The sequence below is a fragment of the Oxyura jamaicensis genome, chromosome 7, assembly GCF_011077185.1.
Source record: "Oxyura jamaicensis isolate SHBP4307 breed ruddy duck chromosome 7, BPBGC_Ojam_1.0, whole genome shotgun sequence".
Taxonomy (NCBI): domain Eukaryota; kingdom Metazoa; phylum Chordata; class Aves; order Anseriformes; family Anatidae; genus Oxyura; species Oxyura jamaicensis.
In genome coordinates this window covers 18,603,761-18,622,704 of record NC_048899.1, presented here as the reverse complement: position 1 = coordinate 18,622,704, position 18,944 = coordinate 18,603,761, and the positions used below count along the sequence as shown (strand labels likewise).

Genomic DNA, 18,944 nt, shown 5'->3' with positions numbered 1-18,944 from the left:
ACTGAAAACCACAGTTTCTTTATCTGAGGACTGTGAAAGGTCTCCATCTAATCTGCGAGCCTGTGAAATACTACACAGGTAATGGCCTACAGTTATCAGTAACTGGCAGCTTAATCTTAGTCAGCTGTGGGGCAATGCTGCTGCTTCCAGTTAAGGCCAGAACGCATCAATCAATCAATAATCCCTAAAAATACCCTCGCTATATTGATTCTCATTGCTTTTCATCCTGAGGTTACTCTTAGTAGTTTGCTCAAATATAGGGCTGCCGAGGTGTTAATTTGACTACTCAAGGCCATTGACCATTATCTATAGGACTAAATAAACTGTTAAAATACCAGCGAAAGTCATAAAAACTACATTGACTGAAGATGACACGAAATATTATTTGACGGCACTACAAAATGAATTGCCTTGAGTAAGAAAGAAATGATGTGCCATGACACAGAATAATGTAAAGTAAAATTACTTTAGTTCTGGTCTTAATACAGCTCTCCCTTTATAGCAGCAGAAATTAATTTAACCAATTCAATGGATAAAAACCTTTCAGACATCAAAATTGTGCAAACAGGTGTGTTTTCTAAGCAGACATACCAAAAATAAAGCAGTATTTAGGGGTTCCCCTTTTGTTTTCAGTGCCAGTGGCTGCAAACAACCTTACTGCCATGCATTCCAATGGCTTCTAATGGCCCTCAAAGCCAGAGAAGACACTCCAGCTGAGAGCTGAAACTAGATGATGTGATACTTCCAGTTAGTTGCTCGCTTTCTCCCAGCAACACCCGCTCAACAGCCAAACAACTCTTGTTCCACAGCCACACTTAACACTGCTGTGGCCCACCGGCCCCCCTTCCTCCATGAAGCTGGTACTCAAACTCACACCATTCAAGTCTACCACAGTTGTATCAAATACTTCACTAAATGACATCAGAGCACGCGGCAGCACAGTTCCTCCCCAAAATGATCCTTAACTTCAAATATTTTTATATGAATATGAATACACACGTGCTAGGTGTGTAGGACTCTGGATATCAAAAAATGGAATTATGGAATATGAGGATTTTCAGATGGCTGTAATACAAGAGTCATCCTTGATTAAAAAAAAAAAAAAAAAAAAAAAAAGGGTGGCGAAGTCTTTCTGCTTGTATTCCAAAACCACAGCATTTTATTATCAGTGTATTAAGCAAGATAATGCATACACGTGCTGAATTCCTTAATATAGTATTAATCAGTTAGTACTTTGAGAACTAAATTCCCCCCTTTTTTTTTTTTTCTGCACAGCTACTTGCCTGCAAACCTGGAGCAAAAAAGTCCCCAGTCTTAAGGGTAGGTGTTTTCATCTTGATGTGCCCAGTTACGAAGTACTCCCACGGAAAACAAGTGCACAAAGAGCAAGAGCTGAAGCAGTTTCCTCAGCCAGCTTTCCACTGCTCCCAAATACCCAAGTGAGTGGGGTAGTTCAGTTCCACTCTAGTGGCAGCGAGGGCTGAGACTGACCCTTTCAGGCTGAAATGCTTCGGACCTTACTCTTGTGCTGAGATTGCAGTGAGGAGGCCAATGCTGCAAGCTGTTCTTGGCCAAGACACCTCACCAAGATGACAGGATCAGCTGTAGAAGACAGTACTTAGGAGCTCTTCTGGTTGGGCTTAGATGGCAAATAGAGCTGTCTTGCAGAGAAACCCCTTTCGCTGGAGTTGCATCTTTTGCATTTTGGTGAATGGGACTTCAAGTCTGCACCCAAACCTCTCACCTCAGGACTGCCATGTGCCTTTACATTATCATTTAAAAGACACATTTTCTCCCTCCTCTCCCATACATTTCTTCCACCACGTACCTGTTCTACTACAGTACACACTATACAAAATGTAACACCCTTTTCCAGTGCACACTGTACAAAATGTAACACCTCCACACTCCCCTTGGAACAGTGCCTTTCCATGTATTCAATGATACCCAAGTAAGAACGTGACACTTTTTTTTTCTCATTTTGAGTTATTAAAATGTCTCAGGACAAGCCTGTTTTTCCAGTGCTAGGTAGAGGTCCAGGCCCAGAACAGACAGCTAAACACTCCTTCCCAGAACTGCCACTAAGAAAACACCTTTATTTTGTGCCATTTTGCTGAGATGCTGTTTCCTGACTCGAAGTAAAAATAGAACAGAGACACATGCTTACAGAAAAGAAAGTTCATGGTTACATCTCTGGATGGCATTTAGAAGTCTGAGGGTAGCATGTGTTTTGAACACGATTCCCCTTTTGGAGCTGACGGTGGCGACCCACACAGCCTTTGTTCAGCACCAACACCAAGTGCCTGGAAAAGCAAAGCCCGGGCCCCTTCCCTCCCAGGCAGAGCAAACCCCAAACTCCAGGCAGACTGGCATCGGCTGAAGCCTTTACTTTTGTGCGTGTACACGGCAGTCAGACGATTTTATTGCAAAACGCTGTCTGGAAAAGATGCAAAACAAAATTGCTAAACTGCAAAAAGAAGAAAAGGGAGGGGGGGGAAACAAAAGGCCCCCTTCCCTTTGCTTATTGAGTTCAAAGGCATAACATGCAGCACCCTGCAGCAAATGGGAAGCTACACTAATTTTAAAGCCATAAAACGCTATAAAGTGCCCTGCGGGGCAGGACTACACTGAAGCTAGTTGCACCTAAATAAGACATGGTTCATTTACTTCGCAGCTTAGCCTAATGTAATCATCAGCGGATTTCTAGCCTAGAGTTGTAACAGGCAAATAGCCGATACTGCGGAGGCGACACTCCCAGCCATTGAGGGGCCTCCGCTAGATTGCTGTTGATTAGAAAATTTTTCAGTTTTGACAAGCACTTAATGAACATAAATCGCTCCTTGATTGGTTTCCATTTGGGGCCACAGGCACACCTAAGAAGAAAGAAAAGTCTCCAACTCCTCTCCCCACCTTCTTGCACGGACCTCGGCAACAAACCTCAGATCAGGTTATGAGCCACAGTGGAATATATTCATCAAGTTTTCCTGTTAATGTAGCCATCCTCTCCTCTTGCATATAAATACGGGCATAATATCACTCAGCTTCGTAATATATAGTTAAGCTTAAGAAAAACAATGAAATGCCATTTTCTGAGGAGACCATGGGAATGAAAATGTGTTCTGGAAGACGCTGATCACCCTAAAGCACTCTCTCCTGACAAAAAGGAGGTCATCTTGAATCTGCTTTATTCAAATCGGGAATCAAGAACATTAAATTTCAGTAATAAAAAGCATTGACTATGTTTATACTACAGTATTTATCAGTCCAATAATGTGTTCCAGTGGCGGTGGCAACACATTCAACACAAAAGCAGTTTAAAAAACTATGATTTTTTTAAATGGATCACTCATTTTCAAGAAACGTTAAGACAACTCTGTCTGCACTTCACTTCTCATTCAGACTTTGTAACAAGATCTGCTGTAAAAGACAAATTTGAGTTTTACCATCGTGAGTAATTTATGAGGCATTTATATCCACAGCGGTTAGCTCTGCTGGACAGGAAGCTCTAATTTTATAAAACCCTGTGATTAATTAATAGCTTGGCTTTTGCCATTAATTTGCAACTCATTCAGATACCAAAAAAATCTTCCCTACTTTTTTTTTTTGAGGGGGAGGGGGCACAACAATGAAATATATGCTTGCCGCTCCTTACTATGTACTGCAAGTTTGCACAGCTCTGCAAGTAGCAGTACTGCGTTTGCTACAATAGCCTACACTAATGATGTGATAAATCTTGTCATACCCTCTGAAATGAATGGACTTGAAACTAAAAATGCTTCACATTCTCCTTGTTTGTGCATTTACTGACCTGTGAATATCTGTAACAAGTCACAGAAGTGATTATAAGAAGTTGCTGTGAATAATCAGTCTTCCTCTCCTTCAACACAGACAGTGATTATGTATTTTAGGAGTATTTCAGGGTGTAGCTTGCTGACCATCAGTAACTACAGTTTTATTTTTCACTGAGCAGAAGAGGTGCAATGGCACTTTCAAGCAAGACTATTTTTAGTTTGAAAGGACACAAAGCCAGGGGGGTCAAAATAATTTGCTTTGACATCTATCCCAAATTATAGGTCTCACTTAAGGACTGCAAACACATTTTAGCTTGTATTTTTCCTATCTATTTTTAAAAGTTTTCTCCCAAACTGAACTTCACTCCATTACCTTTTAAAGTAGTTTGGCAGGAAGATATGAAGAGAGTGATTGACCTCTAAAGGTATGCCACTTTATAAAAGCCATAGGTAGATCTTTGTTTGCTTTTAAAAGCATTGTGGATTATCTATTTTTTGTTTGGTATCTTAAAAAATAAATTTACAGCAGCATGAGCAGCTCCCACTTTTTCCATAAAGGTCAATTATTCTCTAGTTATTACTAGCAGCAATGTAAATACACAATGTACCAAGTCAGAATTAGGAAAGGCAAGCCCTGGGAAATTCAGATCTATAATGGTAGGAAGGAGCATGTTGCTCTGAGCACAGTTTTGATGAAAACACTTCCAGAAAGACTGCCAGCTGTGGTGAGGGGAAAAATATGGCATCAACTCATCAACTGTAACAAGCAATCGTTATACACATATTTTGTAACTGTTCCTATCATTCTGTTTTTCTATCTTAACCAGTGTTTTAGGCATGTTAATGGTTACCATAACTATAGTAAAAACTTAAGTATGACATGCTTCTAGCAGATTTGTCCTCCTCACCCTTCAAACTATATCCCCATTTCTGCTCTGTAGGATTTACTTTGATCACCGCTCTTTCCAGATGGCAGAGCTACATATGATGTGAAAAAACAACGCATACATATCATTTTGTGAGTTCAAGTACTTATTTAGGCCTGAATTGCGGATTACTTGTGCATAGCCAGCCAACATCCAGCATTCCTTTGAAGCAAAACCACATTGAAAAGCCTCAGAAAACCGCATGGATCTGCAACACTACGAGATACCTGCTTACGAGGTCTTTTCAGATGCCTTCCATTGCTCACAAAGCAAGCTCTTCCTGTAGGAAACAGTCAGTCCCCTCACCCCAAGGCTCTGAGGAGTTCAGTAGGCCCAAGAACTGGGTCTGTTTTACCTCATCTTCTAAGAAGGCAGGTCTTCATAGCATATTGTTGAAGCCCTTGTGCAAAGTGTAGCCTAGTATTGGATCTGACTCTTTGCCAGGCTGAAATTTCATATATTTAGCTGAAGTACGTTCACTTTATTTGAATACAAACCATTGCTAATGCTTGCTTTGCATTTGCTTGCATGGGTTGCTCACCCATTAAGAGTTTAGAAACTGTGGCTGCTGTCAAATTAATTGAGCAGAATTACATGTGTGAGTTCACATACGTCTCACAGAGGTAAGGGACAGGTTCATGCCCCCGACCACTGCTACACATCCTACGACACACTTTAGCATAGGTTATCAAACCATATCAGTGATGACGGGAGCAAAGTTTAACAGCAGCATTATGGCAATATAGATGTCAGCAAACAAAAGTAAACCTTGCTGTGAAGGTACGTGGTACTTACATAGCATGCATGTTCTAGATGGGTTTTAAGTGATAGGCATCAGACTTTCCTTCTCATGTATTTAACAGGCTATTCTTTCCCCCTGTTAGTTGCCATGGTGCTGTGCTTTTATTTGAAAACAAATCTAGTATAGATTAAACATAAAAGGCAAGAAAAAAAGATATTTCCCTAAAATAGCTGTTTTCATCTTTTTTAATTTATTATTCCTTCAATAAATGAGGGGCAGCAATGATGATGAGGATACAACAGCAGAAAATGGACATCCACAGCTAAAACTTTGTCATCTACTGACCTGTAGCATGACGACAACAGCCTGGAAGGCAGACAGTGGTGAAACATCATCTATTCATCAGGATAAGGCTTAGATAAAGAAGCTGCACGTAGCACTGCCCAGCAGGTATCCCAGTGAATACATTTCAGGAGCCCTTACACATGGCATTCTGCCATTAAAAGCCAGGAGATGCCGAGACAAATTCCCATGGGTCCTTTTGGGTAGGCTGACACTGAATTTGTCGGCCAGAATTTTAGTCATCCACTCAATGGCTATACTCCACAAGTGTATGATGAATAGGTAGCTATGGTGAACTTTGAAGCCTGCAGGTCAAAGTTCTCTCTCATTATCCCCACCATTTTCTATTGGTACAGCTCCTCAGCATCCCAAGGGAAGTGAAGGTTTGAGGCTCTTGAAAAAACCTGACATGACCAAGTCAGAAAACAGTAGGGTGCTTATGTACATCTATTTTCTTTCCCCATTCTTCTCTTCCCCCACTTTCTTAAGAAGATCGAATATGAATTTAGCTATTGTGTAAAAATGTCAACCTGGTGGCATTCGTAGTTACTTATTTAGCTGGCACAATGCAGCAGTCATTTCAGCACACTATCCTGCCAAACAGGCCTGACCCTTCCACTGATACCTCCTCTGCAAGTATGATACTAATTTGATTTTCACTCCCCACCCCAAAATCTTTCATTTTGTAGGCAATCCTTTATTCAGCAAGGACAACAGTACTGATTTCTGTGACACTGATGCATTCACTATATTAAAAACCACCTTCTTCGTGTCTGACATGCTGCTGAACACATCTGACAGCAAAGACAACTGATCCACTTTTGGCCAGATCTCAAGCCCTACTTAATACAGTGCCCGCTAACAGCCATCACGTATTTAAAAAGCTTCTTCCAAAGCAGGAAGTCAACAAAATTGTATGTTCTGACCCAAACTACAAACCCGAAAGACCAAACTACCTTCTGAATTGGTTTCTTCCTGCCACCACTAGAGGCCAGCCCACTGCTCACTTCACAGAATTAAAACTGCAAAGCATCATGTAACCCAAATTACCTGCATATTTGAAATAACCCAAGTCTAAGCGAAAAATACATGTATGGTAATTGATGGATGTACAGCTGCCTGATGCATAAAGAACGCTCTGCAGGGTGTATTAACAACAGCTAACTGACAATAAATAGTTTATTGACAGTACTGAACTGCTCAAGTAGAGCAGCGGCTCTTTGAAGGCTAAAATCAATAGAAATAAAACATTAAGCCAGCATCATTTATAACAGAAATCACATCACAGAAGATTTTAACATGAATGAACATAAGCCAGGATATTCCTAGGAAGTGGATTTGGTGAAGGCATTTCAAGAAGCTTGAGAACAAGTGCTAGGCTTTGCCCAGGAGCTTCTTGGCAGCTAGGAGCTGAGCGTGGTCCCTCACCACGATCTACCAAAACCCAGCCAAGGGAAAAGTAGTAAGTTACAAACCTCTCTCATCTATGAAAGGAGGTCTGAGCAAATGAAGTACGTGGACGTGTACCTTTTCTTGGGAGTGGGGGGGCACAGTGGGGGATAGAGGGAAACAATTACAGGCTAGTAATTACTTCTTCTTTAAATGGATTCTCTCTAATCTCCAATGGATTTACCTCTAATCTCAAAGTAATTACCTCTAATCTCAATGGATTCTCACTCTGGGGAAGACTAAGCAGCTCCAGGGAAGCCGAGAGAGAAGTACTCTATTGTCTGCAAGAAGCGATGAAAAACTAACATATGTGCACAGAATCCGTAAGGAACAATGGAGCACTCCCACAGCGAGGATGGGACCTGGGCGCAACAACGGCAGCCTGCCTCCTCTCCCTCGCTGACCCTGAGTGGCCGTCACAGCCCAAACCCACGTGGGCAGCCTCAAAGCCACATGTGTCCGTGCTTCCCTTCTGCCAGCCATGCTGATGCACAATTTAGGTCTTTCAGGACTACTTCTCAGCAGGGTTCCCCCCACATTAGAGACTAAAAGAATGGCCGAAGTGGCCAGTTCTACAAAAGGGAAAAATTAAAAACTGGACAGTCGCTTCCTCCAGACTGTATAGGTAGAGAGACAAGATTTCTGATGGAAAGCAGCAATTCCTTGAAGCTGGTTGCCATGTAATTTTAAAGAAATATGGAAATAATCATGAGAAATGATAGCACAGCATGATTATGGCAGGAAGCAAGACTATTAAATCTCATGACAAGCCAGAGAAAATACCATTGTTCAGCAGACAGGAACAGCAAGTTGGTGCAAGCACAGCATCAACGTGGCCTTGCTCCTGAGACATCACCCATTGAAAGCAGAAGCTTTCTGCCTAATCTACATACAGGTCTGTAAGACCTAGAGCACATCTACAGAAATACAGCTATTCAAAACCTTCATTTTTACTCCTTAATGAAAAATTTGCCCAGGAGCTCACAATGACAGCAATAGGTGACAAATGGCCCTAAAACATTACAACTGGTCACCCTCTAATTTCAGAATATGTTAAAGCTTAAGACCAGAGACAATCCCAGAGATCTTGGTGAGGGTCATATTATGTTTTCTCTATTTCACTCTTGCCTGTACTACAGAGCAAGTGTAGGAGCTTGGAATTCACTGGGAATTACAAAACCTTGACTGTCTATATAGGTTCTGTTTTTTGGATTGCTCTGACATGGCACAAGTTCTGACAAATCTCACCTTTCCTCCTGGCATGTCTGGGACTGATGGGATGGGCTAGTTTTGACTCATACCTGTGCTCGTTCCACCCCCAAAACCAAACCCAGGGACTGATACATACATACTGAGAGGGACACACAGGATCCTTGGGCAGACAATAACAGACATCTTAACATGAATATGTTTTACGGCACATATTTTAATAGAGAAGTCATTTTCAATGGGCTGTTCAGAATTATTTTCTGAATAAACCATAGCCACTGCACACTGACAAATACCAGAAAACCTTCTCACTCTTTAATACATCTATGAAGTTATAATGTGCTATAATTTTCCTTATAAAATGCTTTGGTTCTTTTTTAATGGACAACAAGTCCATAAAAGCATCAGCACAAAATGAAGACTTAAACTGTTTCAACTGCCTCTTGAAATCCAAGGGTAGCTCTATTCCAAGGCGTTCAGAGGAACCTGACCGTAGACACCCAGTTTCACTGTGGAGCTATATTTCCAGTTATGCCTTTCTGAAGGGAAGGGAATGAAGAGAGAGAGAGAAAGAAGTTTCCCCACCAACATGGGCTCACCAAAAACATTTCCAGATGAGCTTGCTAACACTACTTTATCAGGGCTTGATGGCTGCTGAATGTACAGAGAGCACGAGGTACTTACATGTAAACTAGGATGATAGGTCAGCACACCATTGTCGCACAACGTCACGTATTTCTTCTTCCATTCTTTATTCAATGACTTGCCACTTCGCTTTAGCAGCATACCCTGTTAGAGAAAAGAAGAAAAAAGATTAAGCATTATTTTACCAATGCACACCTATTAAGACACAGAAAAGGACTAAACATAATTTGAGATATGTTTTCTCCTACAAATTTCTCATTTTCATATTTTTCCCATAACACATTTTTCTCCATCATAAGCTTTAGTGCTAGCAATTTAGAAGCAAAAGCTCTAAGGACAGCTTTTATAAAGCAAGTCATGTAAACAGAAAAGACTGTGTAATGTCAGCTTTGTCCAACAGGTAGAGAAAACCATTTTGCATTCAACTTCATTCCTCAAGAAAGCACATTTTAGCATGTCACAGAGTAATTTACTTCTGCACACACACAGCTGATAAAGACAACACACTTGGTGTGCACTTCCTTGCACTCTGAAATAAATGATGAATCTCAGGGTGCATGAGGGTCATACTATATGGCTCATGCTCCTTTTAGCATGTACCTGTGGGTTCCTTTGTTGTTCAGTCTTGCCCCCCCACAAACAGGGAATGGTGCACATTCATGTTTCCATTACAGTTTTTAGTAAGGTGACACAATAGAAATTCCCCTAACGACTCATTCCAAGCAAGAAGAGATGACACTAACGCCAGGGAAGATGCCAGGCAAGAGCAGCAAAACGGTAACAGGGCAAGTACAGCACTTTTCCAATGAATTCTGGATAACTGGAGGAAAAAGGTGTAGTCAACAAGGAAAGGAGGTAGGCAAAATGACTCACTTTTCCATAAATCATAGTCAATCTACACATCAGTGATGAATTTCAACAATCAATAATTGAGATTAAAAGTCACCATCGTGTTTAAATGGCCAAGGACTGCTAGCACATACCAACCTGCTTTCTCAGCCTAACAAGAGAAATTCACTTTGAAAAGCAGAATGTAACTTCTTGTAGCACAAATTGACGGTAAACCAAACAATGCTCTAGCAGTGTTCTTCCCTAGGAAACGTTAATTTCCAAAGCCAAGTCAGAAGGCAGTTTCCTGATGAATCCACACAGTAATGTGGTTACTGGAAGTCGTAGTGTCTCTACCAGGACATTTCAACACTGCTACCTGTGGTAGTACTGTGTGTTTCACAGGCCAAGTTTGGATAAAAGCGTTCACTTCTATTAATTTCAATAAATCATCGTTAGGAAGCTAAACTAATACAAGTTTCGGTTTTCTTATCCCCATAAAAATCTTCCCATTCTGATGGAACTTAAAAAAAAAAAAAATAATGGGAAAAACAGCGCTAGGGAGGCAGAACATAAAAGAGATGCACCATTAAGCATGGTGCTTCCAAATATTTCAAGTTGTTTTTGTTAAAGCAGTCACGTTTTGTGAGCAATTTATGCTATCTGCCTTCCTATTAAACCTGCAGCTTTATAAAATGGTCCATCTCCAGACCAAATCCCAAGACCAAAATGGACCAGGGGTAGGTCTATGCCACTGCATGAGAACTCTTTCAGAGCTATACATATTTTTTACTCTCTCAGTTCCTGATGTGAAAAGTTTCAGCTGAAGTCCCTTGCCACAATCCACAGGACCTAATAAGTCTTCTTCTGCAGCCACAGAGATGTTCCTTATGGCAAATCAAAGTTCACAACTGCCTGTTCCTGGACACACACTTGGAATAAAACTTCAGTGAGCAACCCTTCACAATTCAAAGCCATCGGTGGACGGGACTGTAAATAAGAGCTCGTGTCGGAGGACTGAATTACAAACTAGTGCAAACCCCTAACTTTCTGACCATCTGGGGGTCACGTTTCTTTTTTTGTGCTGTTCTTTGCTACGCTTAGGCGGCTCACCCTCAAACTTTCACAAAACAGAACGGGGCTTCTGAAAGGGCTTCTTACAAAAGCTTCTTGCGAGCGTGAGTTACACATCCCAATTACTGTCTTCTAGTGGTTAGAAACGTTGTTTTCTTCCATTAAAAATGAAAGCTTATTCCTGCCTTTGACTTGTATGTTTGTCTATAGTAGGTGATCTGTCACTTCACCTTTCCAATCTTTCATACCTCACCTATAGCACATTCGCTCACATGTAGGGGGACCCAATTTCAGTTATCACTATGCTATGTGGATCAAAAATTACTCTCCTAAAGCTGTTTCCCTGCACTGGTTCTGATGTGTTTGTTCTTCAGACCTTTTAATGGGAAAAAAGCCACAAGGATTACAACTCTGATTTTTTTTTCCTTGTCTTTTTTTTTTTTTTTGAAGTCTTGAAGAAAGTAGAAATGTATTTCACACCTTTTTACCCGTCCCTTTGCTATACAGAAAATATGCCACTATTACGTAATTTTCAGTTCTTGCCAATTATAAACTTAATAAATAGTAAAACTTCCAAGTTTAATGATTTTTACTACAGACTACAGATGTTTTGTTAGTATCTAGGTGTGAATTATGGATCTAAATGAAGAAATTCAAAATGGGGCTTCACCTTGCTTTTCAAGTGCAATTCCGTGCTTTCATGTAAAAAATTATTCATTATTAAATATGTATCACTCACCTATTTGGGTCTAACTAACAAATCAGACTTCCCAATCCATTTTTTTAGGCTCTACCTACCATGCATAAAGAATAGATTTTTTGTTTTATGTGAGAATTAAAAATATCTTCCAGTATCTGTGGAGAAAGCTGCTCTGAATACAAGAAGCTAACAAAGTGTTATGAAGCAGAGAAGCACATAAGCCACACTTTTTTTTCCCCCAAGGCCAGAGTTCGCCACTTTGTCTGTGATAATTATATAGAATGGTCTGGAGAAATGCTCTTAGTATCGGAGTTTAGATCTGCTATAAATGCACTTTAACATTAACTAAACTTAAAAAATAGATATATAAATAAATGGCCCAGATATGACAAGAAATGTTACTTACAAAAAAAAAAAAAAAAGGCCTTCACTCCGGTCACATTACACCTACCTTTAAGGCACGTCAGATGCTCTGCCTGGGAAATGAGCCCCAAGGTGCCCGTGAGGCAGCAGGCAGGCAGCTCGCCGTGTCTCAATGCAGCCCCAGCCACGCAGTAAGGGACTAAGTAATCCAACCCCAAGTTCAAAATGTTATTTTTATTTATTTTTTAATAATCTCTACCCCAAATTATTATTAATCAGATAACATTATTTCTCCTAATTTGCATGAAGCCTTTTGTTACATTCTTCCATCTGCAGTTGGTGCAGCTGACCTGTGCCTCGAGATTCAACACTACGGATGTAACGCCTCCGATTTGCTCATAAACTGAGAAGAATTTAACACTTCAAATTAAATTTTTACCACCTTCCCTCCAAAACTGCAATTCTGCATCTAACGAAGGACCACTTCTTCGAACAGACAGTGCTGCTGTACTTTTAATGAGTAACAAGAAAAACGCTCAAGCAGAGAGCACAAACTTCTCTTCTTGCCTCTTGCCTGACCAACGGCGTCGCCATACAAAGAAAACAGAGGAATGAATTGTCTCTGTGTATGGCAATCTCTTTATTAGTAATGTGTACGCTACGTCTAGTCCCAGGAGGTCATTGCAAGCCAAAAGCAATGTTAAGTGTACAAGCTTTAAATAACTTACAAAGTTAATGTAATGAATGTAAGTGTTATCTGAAATCCATCACTCAGTGGCTTGCTGTAGCCTCAAGCTGTGATAAAACACCACTCATAAATTTATATTAAAACTCTGTTCAATAGCAATTATTTACCAACAAAGATTTATTGATTGCATTTGCTGTTAGAGACTGAGGCCCTAACTGAGTCAATCAGCTTATGTTGTTGAGCTTCAGGGCACCAGGAGAAGTTACAGACTGCCATCAGGCTCTGCAGCCCGATCATTATTGCGAGAGTACAAGCACCTAATGAAAGGCCTCCAGCGCGGGATCGATCGGGCTGACGGGACGAGACCACTGGTCAAGGGACCACTGCGCATAATGCCATAATGCGCCCACTTCATCTGAATACGCGGCAATCAGCTAAACCTCGGTGCTCCAGACGCCCTCCCGTGAGCTACAAACCTTGCTTACAAATGAAGACGAATGGCGGAGCAATTACGAATTTGTTTTATGGAAATACTTGAGGTTTTAAGCAGCAAATTACCAGCATTTAAAAGAGAGACCTCCTGAAGTTGTTTAATGTTGCACCAAAGCTGCCACTGCATGGCCTGCAGAATCAATACCGTGTGGGGAGCAGCATACCTTGCATTCCCTGTTGTGCTCCGCTTTGATTTTGTAACTTTCCAGTGTGCTTTAGAATTTCCAGGGGCCACAAGAAATGAAGAACATTTCACAAACAGGGTAAATAATACCAGTGATCCCAGCTTAACTGACTGCATTTTTTTTCCACAGGCTCCAGCCATAGCATTTGACTTTATTTAGTTTTGTATTTATTTTAAAGACAATTTGGTACATCTGACTTTGGTTAGCATGTCAAGCTGAGATGGTAGGACCCTCTTGAAGGCAGGAGGGCCAGGACTGCACCTTCAGAAAAAGGAACAATACTTGGCTCTCTGTTCTCTTTTGGAAAGTTATACCACTGCCATGGCAGAGGTACGAGCATCATGCAAGCTTCTTTTTTTTTCCTCCTGAATTTTAAGCCAACCCCATACTGTTACCCTGATGTTGTTTTGACAGAATGAAATATGCAATCTTGCACTTAATCATTAACAGCATAAATTCTTCATTTTCTATTCAATGCTATGAATTTTCTACAGCTCTGTCATTTGCATCCTGTTCTTAAAAAAAAAAAAACAAAAACAAAAACAAAACAACAACAACAAAAACCACCGCACTTGTCACAAACATCCTCACCAAATAATCGCAACAGCAACCGTTTGTAGTCAGGATCTCAAACAACTGTTACACAGGAATCCTGGTCAATAAAACATACGCTTCCTTTAAATTGCTTAACATCATACATGCTGGCAAAGCCTCCCGGTTTGCATGACTAGCCAACACCACGTAGCCTGGCTAGTAGTATGGGGACTGGTCTGGCTTGTCCTAAAAAGCAAGATTATTTCTTGACTGATGATTTTTGCTTTCAGAATATTTAACTGCAACAGGTTCCTAGACTTAAAGTCCATTCTTCTAGCACATAGCAGGCACCAGCTGAAACCACCTCGTCTGCAAACAGTACTTGCACACTACAGGAAGATTATGGCAGTTACTGCTCCCTCCAAAGACTCATATCAGCACAAATCCTCTAGGGAATAAACTGCTGAAAGTGTCCCATGTATTTGGAATCTTTGCGTACAGAAGTAATTCCACCCCCTCCCCACCCCCCGATATCCCAAGTTTAAGTCTTTTTATCCAGGACTTTAAGGGAATGGTGGTTGGTCTTTTGGATGACTAGCTATGAAATGGTTTACACTTTAAAACTGGAAACCCGCAGTCTTAGCACTAAGAGGGCAGTGGGACCAATGGAACCACAGAAGAAATGCTATGTGAGAGTGCATTGTTTCCGAACAGGAGACCTCAGATATTCTTAAACTTCGGTATCTAACAGTAATAAATTAAACAAAATAAAACCAAAACCAAAACACCCTGAATATTCTTATTGCAGCCAGGCACACAGAAAAAAACACGTGCCTTCCTTAAAACCTGCCACTACAGCAGCATTACAATTTTACGGCAGATTCCAAGACGCTTCCACAGGGAGGGACATTATTCAAATTTATGTTATACACCAGCGTTACACTGAAATCAATTCAGAACACAGAATCCAATTCTCTTCTGCCATTCCCTAAACACAGGGATGTAACTCAGCAGAGGTAATTATACCATAGTGGTACCTGGTGCTGAGGCTGATCAGCTACTGCTCCACCTAGAGTCAAAGGAAAGAGAGGATCTAAGATCTGACTTGGAGCAAAAAACTTGCTAAAACTTGAAGAACCTGCAGCACAGAAGTTCCCAAACTCTCAGCACACAGGCTACTATAACAAAAATTAAAATCTCTTACAAAGAAAAACATTCAAATGCTTACAGGTGAGTCCTACAGTTCATCGTTGTACCAGCAGCGCAGGCTACCACCCACAAGGAATGGCTACTGAATTCCTCCAAGGAACCTCATCACTAACGACACAGTAAATCAGAAGAACAAGCTTAGTGCTTATTGTTACTTTATTTAAATTTCTAATGACTGGTCCAGCAATTCAGCTTAAAGGTTTTGACCTTACCCACTAACTGGGTTATGCACAAGTTCCTCCAATATTGAGCAAATAATTTCAAGGTAGGTTTTCACAACTCCCCAGCTTGCAGCTGCAATTTTTTTTTGTTGCTGTTGTTTGTTTGTAGGCTACGTATTTCCAGCATGGCACGGACCAAGACTCCTCAGGATGCCCTGAGTACAGGACATCCTGGAACTGACCAGTCTTTCTCACGAGCACTATGTGATGGAGAAGAGAGGACCACACTGCAATTTGTGGACTTGAGACTGGGGAGCCATCAAGTGGCACATCCCACTCACCCACCTAACAAAGAGCTTTCTTATTCTAAGAGGCAAAAAGATGACCATGGAAGAGCAGCCACCCTCATCTCTAAAGGATTTGAATGGAAAGCTGAAGAACCAGCCCTGCTGCAGCATCCAGATGGAGCAACAGGCACACTGCTATAGCGAAGTAAAGGAACACCTGCCTGCACAATGGATAGAAAATACTCCAGACTGCCAACAGGTGAGCCGTAAGACAACATGGTACTCATACTTACAGGTCAAAAATGCTTAGCAACGTAGGAGACTTCTCAAGGACTCGTTCCATTGACAAATTTGTGAAAGGGTCACTCTTTCGGAAGCCCTAGTTTCTGCTTATTTCTAAAATTCGACTTGATAAAATCAATAGCACATGGCATACTCTGTAGTTATCTACGTGTATTTTCTACAAAGCTGAATATTCAAGTGTATTACAAATTACATATTTAAAGGACTGGCACATCTCTTTCACCAGACTCAGTTTATCACTCTGACTGAAGAAAAACCACCTAACAAGTGACAACATTTTTCTGCCCTACTGTATACAGAGCTCCGTTGCCTTTTGAGGTTTGTTCCATTTCCTCTGGACTGCTGAAAAAAAAAAATCACAGCCCTTAATAATCTCAAGTAGTTGGTTTATTAACCCCTTGGCATTGGCAGTTGTGGTTTCCCTGACACCATCGTCAGTGGTGATGTGAAATGCGCTGCGATGCAAATCATTATCTTAGTGTTGGAGAAAGCAGACAGCTGATGCCAAGGGGTCTAAGTCAGGAGTACAGGAGCCAGCAGCGATCAGCTCCGTTTGAACTCCTACCTCTTGCTGGGGCTCAACATCAGGCGCTGTGCTCTAACTGCGCTGGACACAAATGAAGTTAACATCTACACAAATCAGCTTGGTGAAGCACGGCTACCTAGGCTAAAATTAAAAGGAAAAAAACGAGCTTGGGAAACTGATTCAGTACAAGCAAACATTGCAGCGTGGCACAGTTAATTTGGAAAAGGCTCTGAGAGCAGAAATGTTCGTGGCTGTATGGTCAGGCATGAAAAAGAAGCAACAAATCATTTATTTTTTTTTCCCCTGAAGAAACAAACCCGGCATCGGAGGGGAAGGAAATCAAAAAGGGATTCATTCTGCAGACATTGCAACTTCCAGGTAGCAGATAGGGCTCTTGTTATAGCAGCGCTTCATTCCCTGAACCCTGAAATCCTCTTTACCATATTTTAGATAAAGTAGGGCTTTGTGGGGGGAGGGGGGGGTCTATGGGAGAAAGCCGTGAAAAGCTTAAAAACCAATTTTAACTTTCTATCCTGATACTATTGTGTTTCCATAGAAACATCAGGAAGACCACTTAAGAGCAGCTTTTTTTTGTAGCCATGTTTGGCACCATACCCCTCCCCTGGACAACCTATTATTTCACAAATGGATGCTTTTTGCAGCTTGTTCTGTGCAGGCTCCGATGAAGGGGGGAAGAAAAAGAATACTGGATCTTTAACCAGTTCCCTTGTGGCACCCTCCCTTTTTTGTTGGTAATATTTCTGTCATTCTGCCAGGGTATATGGTACAAAGGGTTACACTTTAATTGAGCTGTCAGCATCTCCAACAATCCTATAAAACTCCGATTATGCACGGCAGGGTTAGTGACACACTTGTTATTGTGGATGCCCTATTTGCTAAACCCGAGCCCCCCCCTCACAGGTCACATAACCCACGCGACCTTCCTGTCATTAGCCGCGTCTATTCCTACCTCACTGCTGTGAAAATCACACAAGCGAAGGCTTCAAAGCCCTTGCCAGGACTGAATTCGACCAGGAGCTAATCACCCACAAATCCAGCTCAAATGGCAATAATTGGCTAAACTGCTCACCTCTCCAGAGCTCAGCAGTAATTTGGGATAATAAAGAAAAGAATTATTCAGCTAACTGCCCTGAAATGTATGCTTTGTGACCGACACACTTCACATTTTAATAATGATGGACACAAAATCCAATTTAATACAGCATCTACTGAATAACAAAACCAAGAAATCCATCAGGAAAAAAAGTGGAGATTTTTTATTTTTATTTTAAACTGTATTCCATCTTTTTGTGCAGCAAGAACTCGCACTTCATATTGGGAGATTTTGGGACCAAAAAGGTCTTCATGAACAACCCCAGAAACTCTGTACTACAAAGCATTGTTTTGTTGTTGTGTTGTGCTTGTTTTTAAGTCAAAAGGAGTGTCCTACATTAAAAAAAAATAAATCATTTTGCTAACAGTTTTATCTCTGGTCCTTTTGAGGGTAAAATAAGAAAAATCTTTTTTGTCCAACAGCAGAAGGGTACCTTCTTCATTCTCCTTAACAATATTTCCTGGTTTACACCTTGTCCTTGGTACCAGTGACCATCCTACATCTGCTTGGTAGTGGCACTCCTTGGGCTGCTTCATGATGTGACCATCATCCCAGGACTCACTGAGATGGTTCCAGGGTGCAAAGACACTCCACCGCTCTTCCTTCCACCCACCCCATTTTTGTCCCCTCAAATCTCTCCCAGGACCAAGCACAAAATATATACATACGTGCACGTATGGGTGTACACATACACATGCTCCACTCAGAGGAATGGGAATGAAGATGACAACTTCAGAGATGGAGCCAATATATGTTAACACCCAGTACCCTCTCACCATTACAGAAGACAAAACAATAAGGAACCCACTGAGAAAACATTCCTTCAGCTCTTTAGCTGTCTCACCTTACCCGCCAGGGGAAATGGTACAGACTGAATTAGCCCCTTCCAGAGGCAGCTGCTTCAGTGACAGAAAAGTTGCAAAACGCACCCGTAATTCCAAAAGGACATGAAGGGTGTTTTGCTCCACACCAGGCACGTTCCCATGCTGGCCTCTCACAAAATGGTATGCATGGCTGGATTTGTAGGGGAGGGTTGTCAGTGTCCCTGCAGGACAACTGTCAGAAAAGATCCAAAAACCAAGGGGCAGCTGCTGTTCTGCTTGCTTTGGAGATGGATCACAAGGGCTATGTGTGTCTCAAGAAATTACTGGAGAAACACTTCATACTTCATTTGAGGCATGTGTATACCTGCAGAGATTTAGAAGTTAATAAAGGGCAAGTCAGAAAGACCAGTCACATGAGCAGACACACGAACAGGCCTGGTAACAGGGTTACCCATTGGAATGGTCCAGTCAGATACAATGTCCTTGGGTTTAAACCGGATCCTACTTCCTAAAGTTCATAAAGCCATGTTCAGTGTTCTGAAAAAAACTGCA

At 41.3% G+C, this 18,944-nt stretch overlaps 1 protein-coding gene across 6 annotated transcripts in view; it reads right to left on the bottom strand.

Moving 5' to 3' along the window:
* Positions 1-18,944, bottom strand: part of AGAP1 (ArfGAP with GTPase domain, ankyrin repeat and PH domain 1) — a 361,585-nt gene that overhangs the window by 133,068 nt on the left and 209,573 nt on the right. For all 6 annotated transcript variants that reach the window (XM_035331711.1, XM_035331713.1, XM_035331712.1 and 3 more), the window contains one exon: positions 9,144-9,248. In XM_035331711.1, the coding sequence (XP_035187602.1) occupies positions 9,144-9,248 (105 nt within the window). The remainder of the gene's footprint in view (positions 1-9,143; positions 9,249-18,944) is intronic.